Here is a 16,564-nt window from a genome sequence, read left to right on the forward strand (position 1 = left end):
TTAATTATACTATAGGGTCACCTGAAATTTTCCTTTGCCATTTGAAGTTTAGATCTAGAACTATTTTAGGTTATCTAAATAAATATCTAGGTATTTCTCACATTACAGTAAGCAGTATTATAATGCTCTGAATTGCCTACTGGCACTCTTCTGTGTCCCCTGAAAACCAGGAAATTGCCTAGACCTGGTGTTCACAATAAACGGGCTCAACTACCTGCATGTTGATGCCTGAGAAACAATGATAGTCAATCAGATTAAATATTAATGACTCAAATATTTTAATTGTTAAAAAAGCAATCAATGAAAAACAACCCAAGAAGGCAAACAAAAATCAGTCACTAGATTTGAAAAACATCAACTCTTTGGCCCAAAGCACAAGCCTCATGAACACCATTTATCATTCCATTCTTCCCATGAAGAAAGACAAATGTGCACAAGATTCTAAAATAGTTGTTTTCTAGAAGACAGCAATTTACAGTCATTCAGGTGCACAGTCTATAGAACCAAAAACAATCTCACAAGGTCTTTTCACATTAAAATGTTTTTCCTCTCTTATTAATGCAACTGGGTATTAGAAAGCCTTGGGGGGAAACTCCATTCTAAGGAGAAAGCATGAGTTCATAAATTGTCCAGCTAAAATAAGTGAGTTTTTCTCTAATCGTTTAAAAATATAACTGCATAGAAATGACCCTTGAGCACCAATATGAGAGAAAATGTCACTGGACTGTGAATCTCTTGAAAAGCTGGCAAGGTGGTATAGCTAAAAGTATCCCCAGTACCAATCACTCTGCGCACGGTTGAATTTAATGGAGTCAAGCAAACATCCCTCTTTCTCATTCCCCTGCCCAAGTAACTCACAACTTTCAATCTCCAGAGTGCAGTTCTGTTCATCCAGAGGATATCTACGTAGATCCATCATACATGCAGCTGTGGTTGTGATCCTGTCAGGATGAGAGAGAGAAAAGACAGCTTCGTAAGGATCATGACTTTCATTTCCAGGCTTCCCAGGCCCAAACCATGTTTTACCGGTTGGCAGCAAAATTTTGTGATTAAAGTTTTTGAAGGTGAGCAGATTAAGTTAAAGTGTTCCTTTGCTACTCACTAGGTGTGTGAGCTTGGTCTAGTTTATTTATCTCCATAAACCTGTGTCTCCTCATCAATCAAAACAGCTACTACAAAGGATGGCTATGAGGAGTAAAGGTGAGAACGTGTCCAAAACTAACCTGGCGTCCTCTACTTGGTGTTCCACAAAGATGGTTGTGTTACAGCTGTCACCATCCCCATGGTTCTTATATTTACTAGCATCTAGCAATGTCTGTGACATTATCTACAGCACGTCTGGCCTTATGTGTAGGAGAAAGAAGGTCAACACGATGCATTAAAACTATCTCCCTCTCCTGCTATAACCTAATGATACAAAAAATAATACAAAAATGACAAGAACACTAAAACCCCTCCTCTATGACATTTGGGGCTTCATATTCCCCACTATTAGAGAGATTTCTCAGATTCATCTCTGAGACCCTCATCTACCTAAGTCAGCAGGTAGCATATAACCAGTAGAGAAACATGATCCTAGGATTTGTATTCACACCATATTTGCCAGCTTCTGCTCTCCACTGAGGTTATTTATTTATGCAAATCCCAGGACCTTGACTCTAGATATCCTACTGGGGTTTCCATTTTACCTCCATTTTCTCTTGCCTGTACAAGTTTCTTAGAATGTGGAGTCTGAGAGTAACTTAAATTCCCATGGCTAGTCCATGCTTACAGGCATTTGGCATCATTTTGGAATTGACAAACAAAATACTTCTTTAAAAAAAATTTACATGATCCTTCTCCACGAAGTAATTAATGTGTAATCATAATGTAAAGAACTCAAAAGATTCAAATTTAGCTATGTTTCCTTTCTACCTTAATCACCAAGAGCTACAACACTGGACCTTTTCCATAAATATTCTATGCAAAAGGACACAGATATGTCTTCTTAGGGGGAAACTTCTTAAGATAGCAACCTATCATGTCTCCTGTTCTTAACCTTGCTTGTTTTCATTAACAATGCATTTTGGATTCGATTCTGTGTCAGTGAATAATAAGCTGTCTTAAAAACATTTACTAGAGCAGGCTCAGCTGTATGGAAATATCGTAACTTATTTTTCCAATCATATTTCAGTGGGCATTTACACTATTTCCTATTTCTTTTTTACTTTTACAGAAGAAGATGCTCTGAATATACCGATATACTCTATTATGTCTATATATTACTATATCTGTTGCTATTTTCAGAAAGGTAATTGTTAGAAAAAATGGTATGTACACTTAGTATTTTGTCACTTTACCCTTTATGGAGGTTGGGCCAGTTTACACTCCTGTCAGAAGTGTATTTAAATTTGACAAAGTATTTCTCAAATCTATGTTTTTTTTTTGTGGCTACTAAGATGACTTATTGTTTTGGTCATTTGTGTTAAGCTAATGGTCACATTCCCTTAAAAACATTATTAGAAAAAACACTCACTGTTTCTAACTTCTCGCTGGCTTTCCTTACAAAAATTGAAAGTTTAGGGGCACTTGGGTGGCTCAGTTGGTTGAGTGGCTTTCTATTGATTTCAGCTCAGGTCATGATCTTGGAGGCTCTGTGCTCAGCGGGGAATTTGATGGAGTTTCTCCCTCCCTCTCCCTCTGCCCTTCCCTGCACTTGCACACACATTCTTTCTTTCCCATAAATAAATAGATCCTCAAACCAAAATTAAAAAAAAAGGGAGAGAAAGTTTACCAAGGTTAATATTTGTACATTCCCTTTGAAGCCTTTCTTAGGATGTTGGTCAACTTAATTAGATTTACTTGAGCATTAGAAAAGAGCAAAAGGAGTTTTAAAATTCAATTTAAAAATTTCTGCAAAGTATTTTTCAAAAAAAGAAGACTAATTATATTCTAGAATTTAGCACATTAAAGTATTTTACTAGATTCCTTATTGCTTCCTGCTCCCATTATCATATGAATTGATTTTTCCCTTCATAATATATCATGAATATTTTTGTTGTCTGAAAATACAATTCCACATTATTTTTATGACCTGCATAGCATCTCAAACACCCTCAATAAGACAACACAATGAATATTTAAAATGCTTTAAAAATCACCTATCTACTTTACTATATTCCTTGTTTAATAGCTGCTTATGAATTAAAAATGTGAACAATCCCTAGAAATTAATAGTGGGGCCAGCCCTATGATCCAATGACTTAGCCAGTAATTCTCAACCAGGGATAATTTTTCCCCACAGGGAACATTTGGCAATATCTGGAGACATATATTTGATCATCAGACTGAGAGCAGAGGCTTGGTACTGGCATCCAGTTTGTAGAGGCCAAGGATGCTGCTAAACTCCCTACAATGTCTAGAATAGCACCTAACAATAAAAAATTATCTATTCCAAAGTGTCAGTAGTGCCAAAGTTGAGTAACTCTGCTGCAATGGTGGTTTTCAAATATTTTTCCTCTGAGAATAATTTTAATAAAGTTAAATCTTCTAGAGAACCTCAATATATAAAATACAAACAAAATGAAAGCCATATTTTGTTAATATAAAATTACCTTATAAATTCAAATGTTGACATCTATTTTAATGAGCACAGAAATTTGAAAGCAAGGATTACATTGAGAATTATGGTCTTAAATTTCTCTCAGCACCAATTTTTTTGTGCTGTATTTTATTTTTATAGTATCAAAAAATCCTAATAAAGAAGGAAACACTTCTAAAATCTTACATGACTGGCCATGGGCTACCTTGAATTGTCAGGGGATAACTCCCAGGTGATGAAGGAACCTCCTCTGTAGTCAATCACATCTTTGCAAATGGTTCAGACACATCCACATCCGTAGGTGGTGACTCTACTAGGTATTTAATCTTGGATTAAAGGGAAGCTTTACTTGTTACTTCATGCTCTGAATAAATTAATCTGGTAGCAAAAGTTAATGCTATAATGGTCTTGAATGCATTAAAATGTGGCATAGGACGCATTAGAGTGTGCATGCTTCTTATTACAGCTTAAAATAATTACAATATTTAAAAATCAAATATTTGTGGAACTATTGAAGAGCTTTAGGGATACTTAAGAGCATCACTTGAGCCCTATTGGTCAGCATATCTCACTTAATTGACCTCATTTTCAGACATGTGTCATCAAGTAAGTGAAACACATCATGTCAGAATAAGGACATACATTGAAATCTTTTGTTGTTGAACCACAGATTCACATGTTGTGAGGCTCTGGAATTTTTACAAGGCAATTTGGAAAGCCAATAAAGCATTGTCTATAAATGAATAACAAATGTTTCATGGGTATGGGTCCTAGAGTTGTGAGTGATAAAAAAAAAAAAAAACCCACAACTTTTGTAAAGCATAACTGAATTTACTGAATTTGCTATTTGTTATGATCAATCCGTTTAGCAATCAACAGATATAATATCTAATGGATAATCACCTTGGGAAACTATACATCACACCAGAGGCTTGCCTATGGTCTGATGATTTGTCAACTCCTATCACCTGGACAAGTTTACTTCTGCCTCAAGTCCCATTATAAAACCAATGAAAGTTAAATAATCTCAGCACAGAGATCATTATACCTCAAAAACGGAAAGAATCAAGGCAGCTTTAGGAACTTGAGCTGTGAAAAGTGCCTGACTTGCTCTGAGGAATACTGACATTAGTGAAATAACTTCCTTTTTGAGCTCTATCTGTTCCAAATTTCAAATTGTCAAGAATATTTCATTGGCTCAACTTGGATTAGGTGCCAACTTTTCCAAAATTATTTAGTAAAGAGCTGGAAGGAAAGTTGCACTCATATAAATATTGTCACCAGGGACCCACAAGGGTCTCCTACCTCAAGAAAGGAGGAATCATTGATGCTTTACTAGAGACTTCTACGCACATAGGAATTCATAACTTTATGTTGTGGCCTATAGAAATGTATGCAATTGAGTATCAGTCTCTGCTAACTTAAGGGTTTGGCATTTCTAGATTTTGAAATACTTATGGCTAAGTGAGTAAAGTATCTTGAGCAATTTGTGAGAAAAAAATTGCTGAGCAAGAATTCCCAGGGTCATCAATAAAAAGAGATGTCCCAGAGCAAAGTTCCGTTCAGCTCTTCTGTCTTCTGGGTGAGAAGCAACAATGAACACCTCTAAGAATGACTGCTCCCCATGTTTCCATTTGTTCTCTTTGCCAAATGTAATTGCTCAGTAGTGGTTAGTCACCTCCATAATTGATTAACACGTCCATATGGAAATGTGCTCACACTGTGGCTGAAGCAGGCTGATATTCTAAATCTTTCACAGAATCAAAGGTGCCAAAGATTGCAAAACTGAATGAGTTGAGAGCTTCAAGACTGAAGTGTTTTTTGAATCTTGTTTTTAACTTTCACACCCAAGTCATTCATTCTGAGGGTGTGAAAACATTATTATTGGTTGATAGCAATGAAAGTACAATAGAGTAGAGCCAGCTAAAAGTAAAAGCATTAACTGACTGCTTTTCTGAACCCAGACTTTCCAGAAGTAGAGGTTCATGACAGCATAACATTCATCTGTCTTCTTTCAAAGACTTTTCAAATGGCTTACATTATAATCCAATTTATTGACATTTTGAGGGTTAGGTCAGAACACTATAGTAGGCCATTAGTTAGAAACTATGGTCCCATGAGACTTTGGAATGTCTGGGAATCATGTTGCTGTAGTACTCATTTCTTAAGGTGTATGATGTATGGCCACTGACCTTAATTAAGTCACTCTAATTGCAAATCATGTATATTTGATGTTTAAGGGCAGTATGACTCTCATTGCTGACAAAATACAATCCAGGAAGTCCTGGCCTATAAATAGATTAAAATCCAGTCTCTCCCCCCACCCCACAAGTACACACATATACATATGAGGAGAGCACTTTTGCAAGTAACAATGAAAACTCAAATCAATGAACAAATTATGTACATATGTTTGAGATTTTCCTATGAGCTCTAATTCTGTAGGCACAAACTCTCTGCAGAGCAAAATTATACTATTTAATAGAATATATTTTTTCTTTTTTTCTTTTTTTTTTAATATTTTTTTTTATTATTATTTACGATAGTCACAGAGAGAGAGAGAGGCAGAGACACAGGCAGAGGGAGAAGCAGGCTCCATGCACCGGGAGCCCGATGTGGGATTCGATCCCGGGTCTCCAGGATCACGCCCTGGGCCAAAGGCAGGCGCCGAACCGCTGCGCCACCCAGGGATCCCTTTTTTCTTTTTTTTAAATTAAAATTTAATTAATTAACATATAGTGTACTATTAGTTTCAGAGGTAGAGGTCAGTGATTCATTAGTCTTATATGATATCCTATGCTCATTAACCCATCCTCCTTACTGTCCATCACCCAGTTCCCATTTTCCCAACCCTCTCCCCTCCAGCAACCCTGTTTGTTTCCTATGATTAAGAATCTCTTATGGTTTATCATCTCTGATTTTGTCTTGTTTTATTTTTCCCTCCCGTCCCCTATAATTCTGTTTTGTTTCTTAAATCCAACATATGAGTGAGATGATACAATTGTTTGATAGGTAAGCCATCTTTTCCATTTTTCTAGAAATGCAATTATCTTACATCAGAGAAATGTTTATCTTATCAAGAAAGCATGAAAAAACCAGTAAGAAGGAATAGAGTTCAATCCTACACTTATTTCATCGGTGGCAATTTGGACAAAAGATGCCTTAACCTGTGTTTGTGATGTTCCAAGAACAGAGGTGTTAGGGAAGTGGATGCAGTGTGGAACAGGGAAAGGGAAGAGAGTTGTTATATGCACATACACGCTCACACAATAACTCTAGCTATTATTATTTTTAAACTATATGCTTATAAATAAATAAATAAAAACATGTAGGATTACTGATACAAATACACTGTAAGCTTAATGCATGGCTGTAATAAAACATCTGGGAAATACAGAAAATTATAGTTCAGAGAATACAAATGACCCATAATCTCATTACCATAATCTCATTAATTTCCTTTCTTCTAAGTATATTGTTTAGCAAAGTGAAATTACACTGCATTCAACAATTTCATTTGTTGCTTTCTGGCTAACCTTGAAGGTAAGAATTTTCATAAGTCATCAATAGTCTCCATGAGCACATTTTGAATGGATATTCAACATTCTGTTATATAGATAACTTGGGTGACAAGATATGGATGACATCATTAGTTACTCTTTGGTTATGCTTTAAAAAAAACCACACTGAATAAACAACATTCTCATGGGTACTCTCATGTTTTTATTTTTTATTTTTGCTTCCAGGTTTCTACTTTCTCTTCTTCCTCTGTTTTGTACTCTTATGCTGAATGTTAATGACACTCTTCTCAGCAATCCCAAGCAGTTGTTTTCAGGTAATTAGCTACATACCAAATGTTGTGTAAATGGGCTCATTTTTATTCATTTCTGTCGGGCTAGGGTGATTCATGAGCCACTTTGTGAATATGAAAAGCTGTTTATAAATCAGAGAGTCCTGGGGCAGAAGAGCAAAAAAAAAAATAGTAATAATAGGGTGAGAGTAATTAATAGACCTTTGTCAAGGGTTCTGTGCCAACTTCAGTCATCTTTTTTTACCTCAGATGTCTGGCTGAGTTTAAAACACACTACTTTTCCCAAATATATCACCATATTCGTATAGTTGTGAAGTATAAGAACATCCTTTAAATCTCTATCACGTTTAATATTTCCTAATAACAATTAGCTGAGATCTGCGTTAAGGGGTGAAAAAAAAAAAAAGGCTACCTCTCCCAAATCAGAACATTTTTGTTCTCATTATTTTGATCATCAGGAATTTCTGTGGTGGACTATGAAGAGTTAAAATGATAACCAGCCCTTAAACAATGAGAAGTCTGTCAGATGTTTACCTTGAATGGAATGCCAGAACTTGTTAATGAGTGCAGGCTAGTTAAACAAGGAGTCAGACAAAATTAGGAGGTAAAGCAAAGTTGTGGATCTTTCACAATTTTAATTTCTTTCTTGGTATATGTTAATGAAAATGTATATTTTTGTTTGTTTCAAGTTTTTATTTAAATTCTAGTTAGTTAAGATATAGGGTAATACTGGTTTCTGGAGTAGAATTTAGTGATTCATCACTTACGTATGACACCCAGTGCTCATCACAAAAAATGTCCTCCTTAATACCCATCACCCATTTAGGCAATTCCTCTGCCCTCTTCCCCTCCAGGACCTTCAGTTTGTTCTCCATCATTAAGAATCTCTATGGTTGGGGGATCCCTGGGTGGCTCAGTGGTTTAGTACCTGCCAGGGCGTGATCCTGGAGACCCAGGATTGAGTTCCACATCGGGATCCCTACATGGAGTCTGCTTCTCCCTCTGCCTGTGTCTCTGCCTCTCTCTCACTCTGTGTCTCTCATAAATACATAAATAAAATCTTTTTTTTTTTTAAAGGAGTCTCTATGGTTTCCTTTCCTCTTTTTTTCTCCCTTCTTCTATGTTAATCTGTTTTCTTAAATTCCACATGTAAGTGAAATCACATAGTATTTGTCTTTCTCTAACTTATTTTACTTAACATAATACATTCTAGCTCCATTCACGTTGCAAATGCAAGATTTCATTCTTTTTGATAGCTGAGTAACATTCCTTTGTACATATATAACCTCTTCTTTATCCATTCATCAGTTGATGATTATTAATTTTTTTACTTGTTTGCAAATTGGCTCTGTTGCTTTGCTATATGATGATTTCTCCCAAAACAAAAAGCTCCCATGTTTACTAAAAGGTAATCAGAGTAATCTTGAAATGGTATTCCTGAAAGAGTAAAATTAGGTTTGGCAGTAATACAGCATACAAGGGATCCCTGGGTGGCACAGCGGTTTGGCGCCTGCCTTTGGCCCAGGGCGCGATCCTGGAGACCCGGGATCGAATCCCACGTCGGGCTCCCTGCATGGAGCCTGCTTCTCCCTCTGCCTGTGTCTCTGCCTCTCTGTCTCTCTTTGTGTGACTATAATGAATAAATAAATAACATCTTTAAAAAAAATACAGCATTAAAAAACTGCAGGGTCTTAGAACAATGGCTTTATGTTTTGAAAAATACAAAACAAAGCAAAACTTAAAATGAATATAAATAAGGCAGGAATATAAATTGTGCAAAGTTTCCAGCTCCCTATCTCAGAAGAAAAGCAGGATTTGGGACATCATTCTTTTCCTTCTTAAATACATAATACTCTATAGTTCCATCCATGTCAAACAAACATAGAGAAAGAAAGGGGAGGAAAACCAAAAAACAGACTAAACTATAGAGACCATGCTGCCAGTTACCAGAGGGGAGGTAGGTAGAGGGATGGGTTAAACAGATGATGAGATTAAGGAGTGCACTTGTGATGAGCCCCAGGTGTTGTACCTAAGTACTGAATCATTAAATTCTATGCCTGAAACTAATATTACACTGTTTGTTAACAAACTATAATTTAAATAAAAACTTGAACAAAAGCTGAGAGGTGATTGTGTATTCATTCTAAAAGACAAAAATTGAAGGATTTTACATGGTTCCAAATTAAAAATGAAGCATTCTAGATATTGCAATAATAAAATATAATAAATAAAATAATAAAATAAAATACTATTTTTATAGTGCTTTTAAATAATAAATTTCCAAAGTGGAGCTACAAAATAAAACAAGGTTTCTCTTCTATTAATTTTATTGTAAATACAATGTTAAAGAGGTAAATTCTGGAGAGTTCAATAGGAATTAGTCATTCTCCTTTTAGATGCCTACTCACTTGTAGAAAAGGAGACAAAATAGAGATGTTTATCAAGGACTCTTTGTAACAGCAACAACAGGTAAACACCCCAACTGCCCAGCAAAACAAAATGGATACACAGCTTGGGTGTATAGGCTGTGGACTGACAGCAGTTAAAATGAATGAACTAGACCTACATGTATAAACATGTATAAACCCATGTATAAACATGGGTATACCTCACATATTGTTGTGTGAGGAAAAAAAAACCCAGAAAGGTTGTGTACAAAAAGCTACATCTACAATGGAATATTACTCAGCCATCATAAAGAATGAAATCTTGCCATTTGCAATGACATGGATAGAACTAGAGGGTATTATGCTAAGCGAAGTAAGTCAGAGAAAGACAAATACCATATGATTTCACTTATATGTGGAATTTAAGAAACAAAACAAATGAGCAAAGGGGAAAAAAGAGAGGGAGGCAAACCAAGAAACAGACTCAACTACAGAGAACAAACTGAAGGTCACCAGAGGGGAGGCTGGTGGGAGATGGGTCAATAGAGATGGAGATTAAGGAGGGCACTTGCTGTGATGAGCACTGGGTGTGGCATGGATGTGCTGAATCACTGTATTGTACACCTGAAACTAATATTACGGTGTATGTTGACTAACTGGAATTTAAATAAAAACTTAAAAAATAAAATAGACTTTTACAAGACCAAATTATATGCCTTAGGAAATCACATGTGTGTGTGTGTGTATAGTAAGATAAAAATGTATACATCGAATTGATATGAGCAGTTTTGTCATAGTAATGTCCCAGCAAGGAAAGGCAGGGGAAGGAGAAGAGATAGGATGGGATGGAGATAGAGTTGTAGCAATCTCTCAAAGTTTTCTCACCCTTCTCCCATCTTTCCCTCTTTCTGATTTCTTTCCTTCCTCTCCCTTCCCTTCCCCTTCTTTGTCTATATATCTGAACAGATAAATCTTCAAATAACCCACTTATACTTTTATTTTAAACATTGTTTTGAATTAGGTTCAAATGGCTGCCTTACTGTCCTTATCCTAGAATTACCATTAAAAAAGTTTCAAAGGAACACAAAGTTTATCTTTCCTTCACATTTTCTATACATAATTGGCAGTTGGATGATGATTATAATCTTCTGAAATGAGTCTCCAGTTAGAGACCTATCAGCTTATACAGATTTCCTCACATATCTATCATAAAAATATAACATATGTATCATATATATTTCCTCACATATTTCTCATCACAATTTGCAATTGTACATCTGTTTGTTTACTTGTTTCTTGCGTGGCTGCTTCAATAGATGGTAAGTGCCACAAGGGAAATCACCTCTTAATGATTCATTTATTGGTGTCTAGCCCCGTGTCTGGTGCAGAATTGAGGTGTAAATTAACCGAATTAATATGTAACTTCAGGAAACACTGAAATCATTACTTCTCTAGAGAAGAGAGAAAAAGACCACTGTGCAGTCTTTATTAAAAGGCTATTTACCAATGTTGCTTGAAATACAGATTGAAAATAAAGATCCACTTTCCCAATATCAATTCAATTTCTTATTAAAAAATCATTCATTTGGGGGCATTTGTTAAGTAAACAGCCAGAGGCTATTGTCAGTTGGATAATTTCTAGGGCCACGAAGCTGATTTGACATGTGCTTAAATTGAGCCCAGTGTCCTAGGATTTCTCATCTGTTAGGGTTTTTAGACGCCATGTGAGAGAAAGGTAGCCCTCATGCTAGTATTTGCATTAAATAATCCAAATGTAAATGTAGGTTTGCGTACACCCTCTTTCTTTGCTGAGAGAACCTATACACTACAGGCTCAAGGTACAAAACGTCTGTTTCCTTTCCAGGAGCAAAATAGGGACTGTCATTACCAAATAGATGAATGGAAGGAGACCTCAGTGGTCAATCTGGGGCGGAATTCTCTCTTGATTGCGAGTGGGCCAGTGGCTGGACCTTTCTATGTGAAAAGCAAGAATTTACATGGCACAGGACTTTTGTTTTTAATCATTAAAACATTAAATTTACACCAGTATTATTAGAATACTAACTTCATAGGCAGTTCTACAGAAAAATGAAGGAACGTTTAGATAACCTAGAACTGAAGCATACATGGACAGAAAGGAAAAAACTTAAAAATACCTTGTAACAAGGAGTGATATGATGCTGTTCTTATATATGTAAATTGTGTATAAATAGCATGAGTGTAATTCTATCATCATCATTCTCCATTGAATATTAGCAATGCACATTTGCCTCTGTTTATATCTATTTGCATTAATTGATGGTTATACCTGAAGAAGGCTGTGATTAATTTCTTAAAGAACAAGTGCAACTAAATTACATAATTCACAGAAGGACTTTTTTAGAGCAGTCGTTCCTTTTTTGTTTAAAAAAAGGAGTTTTAGTCCCTGGCAATTCAGAGTAAATAAATATATATTTCTTCTAGTATACCCTCTCTCACCACCACCTGTCAAATTGAAGAACAACAAAACAAAAATACTCTAAATATACTCTACTCAGAAAAGATATGTGAGCACTATATGGGCTGTGAAGTTACAATATTTTCTCCTAAACAAGGGAAATTGTACATATAGCTTTACCTATGTTACATTAAACATAAAGTAATTTCTCTGACCATTAACCTTGAGAATAATAAAATTCATTATGATCATTTTCAGGTTTATGGAAACCTCAGTGTTCCAGTGAGCGCTGGTAATTAATTACTCTGAACAAAAGACTGTTTTAGCATCTTGATCATTGAAATGAATAAACAAATGGTGCAGTCCTATAATCCAAAAACTGCATAAATTAGAACTACGTTTTAGTAGAGACCGTTAGCCTGTTAAGTAAATTCAAAACGCTGTGCCCAATAAATCTTTTTATTAAATATATATATATATATATATATTTTTTTTTAGTAAGCTCTATGCCCAATGTCAGGCTCAGATTCATGACCCTGAGACCAAGAATCCCATGCTCTAGTTACTGAACCAGCCAGGTGCCCCACTAATAAATCTTATTCTTAAACTTTAATTATTTATTAAAAAAATATTGAGCGGGGGATCCCTGGGTGGCTCAGCGGTTTAGTGCCTGCCTTTGGCCCAGGGCGCAATCCTGGAGTCCCGGGATCGAGTCCCACATCGGGCTCCCGGCATGGGAGCCTGCTTCTCCCTCCCCCTGTGTCTCTGCCTCTCTCTCTCTCTCTCTATGTCTATCATAAATAAATAAATATTTAAAAAAAATATTGAGCAGTAAGCATATAGAACCTAATTTTGAATATTTCTTACACATCATCATTTGAGTTTAAATAACATGATGCCTCAGAGTAAAGGAGCCTTGAGTTTTATATATTTTAAAATATTTGAATTTAGCTTATTAGTTTAGTAATTATTAATCTTGTACTAATACTTATCAGTAATATTACAGTTAACGGTGCATTTGAAAACATTCAGGACTTATAATATTACTTAAATAAAAGATATTACTGATGGAAATGTCAATAACATCTCCCTCTTAAGAATCATGACTCAGGGACGCCTGGGTGGCTCAGCAGTTGAGCATCTGCCTTCAGCTCAGGGCATAATCCCCTTTTGGGGATCAAGTCCCACATTGGGCTCCCTATGAGGAGCCTGCTTCTCCCTCTGTCTATGTCTCTGCTTCTGAATAAATAAAATAAAATCTTTAAAAAAAGAATCATGTCTCAATATTTCACATTCACATTTTCTATGAATAAACTGCTTTATTTAATAGAGAAATTTACATGTTGCATTTAATACTGTAAATAGAAATATGAGAAGGAATAGCGTATGCAGTTCACGTATATCACAGTATCTATGTTGGGAATTGTTTTGGGTGAGAAGGTAAATCTTTTATGTTAGAGACGGAAATCATATTATGACCATAACCTTGTGTTCTATGTTGACTCTGGACTTGTGGCAAAAGCATAGATATAAATTTACAAGCACTTTATGAGTATTTGTGTCTATAATTCAAAAAGGCCTTTATCTTTCATTTTGTAGGGAAACTTGTGAAAGATTTTGAAATGAACCAGGATTATTAGATGTCTTGTCTAGTGGTCAGGATTATCTCACTTTTCATTGCCTAACAGTTATTTTCAAACTCTGTACACGGCAGAAAAATAACAATGCAAACAATTCTTATCCATTGAAGTGCAATGGCAATTGATTATTGCCCTGTGGATAATTGGTCAATTTTGCCAGTTTGCATCTATTTGTAAATTCTCTTCTGTATGCTATGTCTTTTCAGTATATTTTCCCCTTGAATTCTCATTTGACCTGACTGTAACATCTTACTAGTTCTCTCATTAATTGAGTTGCTGAAATCTTTGACACACCTTTGTTCCATATGCTTACATGGTTTTTTATTTTTGAAATGATTAACCTTTAACAGTTTTGGAAGTAATCTGTAAGATGACTGATGGATTTACCTAACAGAGCCAGGTAAAATGTGTTACCAGAAAACTATATCTTACAGATGACTTAAGCTCAGGCATGTCTTTTTCTTGGTTCCCAGGGGTGAAATATGTATTTATTGATTCATTTTAGAGATGAAACCCAAGAATGTAACTTTGCTGACTCTGTTTCTCCTTTTGTCCTCCCATACTGATTTTTTGTTTTACTTTATTTCTCGTTTGCTTATGGCCAGTAAGTTTTTCCCCATTGGTGAAAGCAATGATTGAGAATTTGGTTTCACGGTCTGACCTTTTAATGATTTCTGTAAACAGGTTAATGGATTATAGAGTTAGAGTTCTATACTCTGTTGGATGAGAGACACCAGAGAGTCTGGTTTATTAGTCTTTTTGTTTGTTTTATCTATTTGTCCATTTAGAGCTCAAGTCAATTAAGAATCTTGTGCCCAGGGCCATGGAAAGCAGCTGATGGATGGATGTCTGGACCACGAATTTCTGTGTTTCTGTACTGCTCCTTGATCGGTGGCAAAAACATAGATCTGAATTTGTAAACATCTTTGTGTCCTTGTATCTATAATTTAGTTAATTAATGGATAATCATTATTGATAATTTCTAAGTAAATAGAATACTTAAACATTAATTACTGAGCATAATTTTAAATTTATATACTTTTGCCTGTTACTTCTTTATACTAGGACTAGCCATAGCTTTGAGGATGTTAATGAAAACGTTTATATTTGCCACTTTAAAAAGATATTAAAAGGGTGTATATGTCTGTAAAAAGTTGGGTTCTATGTGTTCATGAGCTCTACTAGTCTGCTGAAATACTTATATTAGATAGATAGTTTTCAATTTTTGATACCCTAGTTTGTTGTTGTTGTTGATGATTTTTTAAATAAAATACACATTTATTTCTTTGGTTAAAAGTTGTAATTAATAGGAGTAGTTGAGACAATTCTAGGAGTAACAATGACAAAAATATACCTGTATTTGTGTTTTTATTATTCAAGGAAAAAAATAGTTTTATCTTAAGGTCTAAAGTGGTTCTCAAATTTTTTGGTCTCCTGATACATTTATACTTTAAATCTCAATATTTACTACATTTGAAATTAAAACTAAGAAAAAACTTAATGTATATTTATTGATTCATTTTAAGAGAGCAGTAATGAATGAATTCCATGTTAACATCTTAATGTTATTATAAAAATAGTTCTGACTGCATAGACCCCTTGATAAAGAAGCATTGTTCTAAAGTAAGGAGTATATATGTTCTAAAATATGAAAGAACATGATAAAGAACAGACTTGGAAAGTCAATTTTATTGCCTTGGTTTATAGTAACAGAGTCTGGCAATAAGCTACGAAAGGTATTAAAAGTTTAGCAAAGTTTAACTAATGTAGATGAGTTTGCTTACTGATTTACTGATTAATGCCTTTTCCTACAATGTGAAGGTTACTCTTTATCTTCTATGTAATTGGCTCCTTAGATAGCAAACATTTTATGCTTCCTATTTGCTTTACTATGTCCTTGATTATTTAAGAAGAATAAAAACAACAACAAACCTGTCACCAATGGCCATATCTTACTCAAATGTTTCAGGGTGCCTAGAGGCTCAGTCATCCAGTGCCTGGATGGTTAAGCATCTATCTGACTCTTGATTTCAGCTCAGGTCATGACCTCAGGGTCTTGCGATCAAGCCCTACAGTGCTACAGCCAGTGGGAAGTCTGATTGAAATTCTCTCTCTCCCTCTGCTCCTCCCTAAATAAATAAATAAAATCTTTCAAGAAAATGTTCAAATCTCTGACAACTCTTTTGATTTGCCATTCTTAACTCAGATCATATATATCACAACCATATCTACACCTACACCGAGCCCTACACCTACACCTATATCTATCATGTCTTTTACATGTTAAACTGTCTGTTGGTTTTCCCAGAGGACCCCTGGAAAAAAATCACAAAGTAATTTTGTAAGAATTTGCATTGTAAGAATTCTGTAAGAATTCTGTAAGAGTTGGAAAGTAAGATGTTCTCATTTTGCCCCAATTAAATTTATATCAGTAAAATGTTATTAATATAAATATTTCAGAAAGTGTAGGCTTTATGGAAAGTCTCTGGAAGTTTGTCAGTGTCCTTGTTTTCCACCATATATATGAATCTTAGGAAAAACACTGGCCAGAACTGCTACCAAATACCTATCTATAGTTTTCCTATCTTTATCAGAGTACTGATGGTGCTTTACCTGAAGATATGAAGCAACAACAGCATAGTATTTTCAGTCATAATTTCAGTTATTATTTAAAGTGTTTACTTTCCAATAAATCTAGCTTCATTAATT

The 16,564-nt window shown here is 35.1% G+C and overlaps 1 protein-coding gene across 1 annotated transcript in view; it reads right to left on the reverse strand.

Moving 5' to 3' along the window:
* GABRB1 (gamma-aminobutyric acid type A receptor subunit beta1) overlaps window positions 1-16,564 on the reverse strand; it is a 360,466-nt gene that overhangs the window by 104,522 nt on the left and 239,380 nt on the right. Inside the window, exon 5 of the mRNA XM_072749077.1 lies at window positions 859-941. Coding sequence (XP_072605178.1) covers window positions 859-941 — 83 coding nt within the window. The remainder of the gene's footprint in view (window positions 1-858; window positions 942-16,564) is intronic.

Source organism: Vulpes vulpes, chromosome 2 (genome assembly GCF_048418805.1).
Source record: "Vulpes vulpes isolate BD-2025 chromosome 2, VulVul3, whole genome shotgun sequence".
NCBI lineage: Eukaryota > Metazoa > Chordata > Mammalia > Carnivora > Canidae > Vulpes > Vulpes vulpes.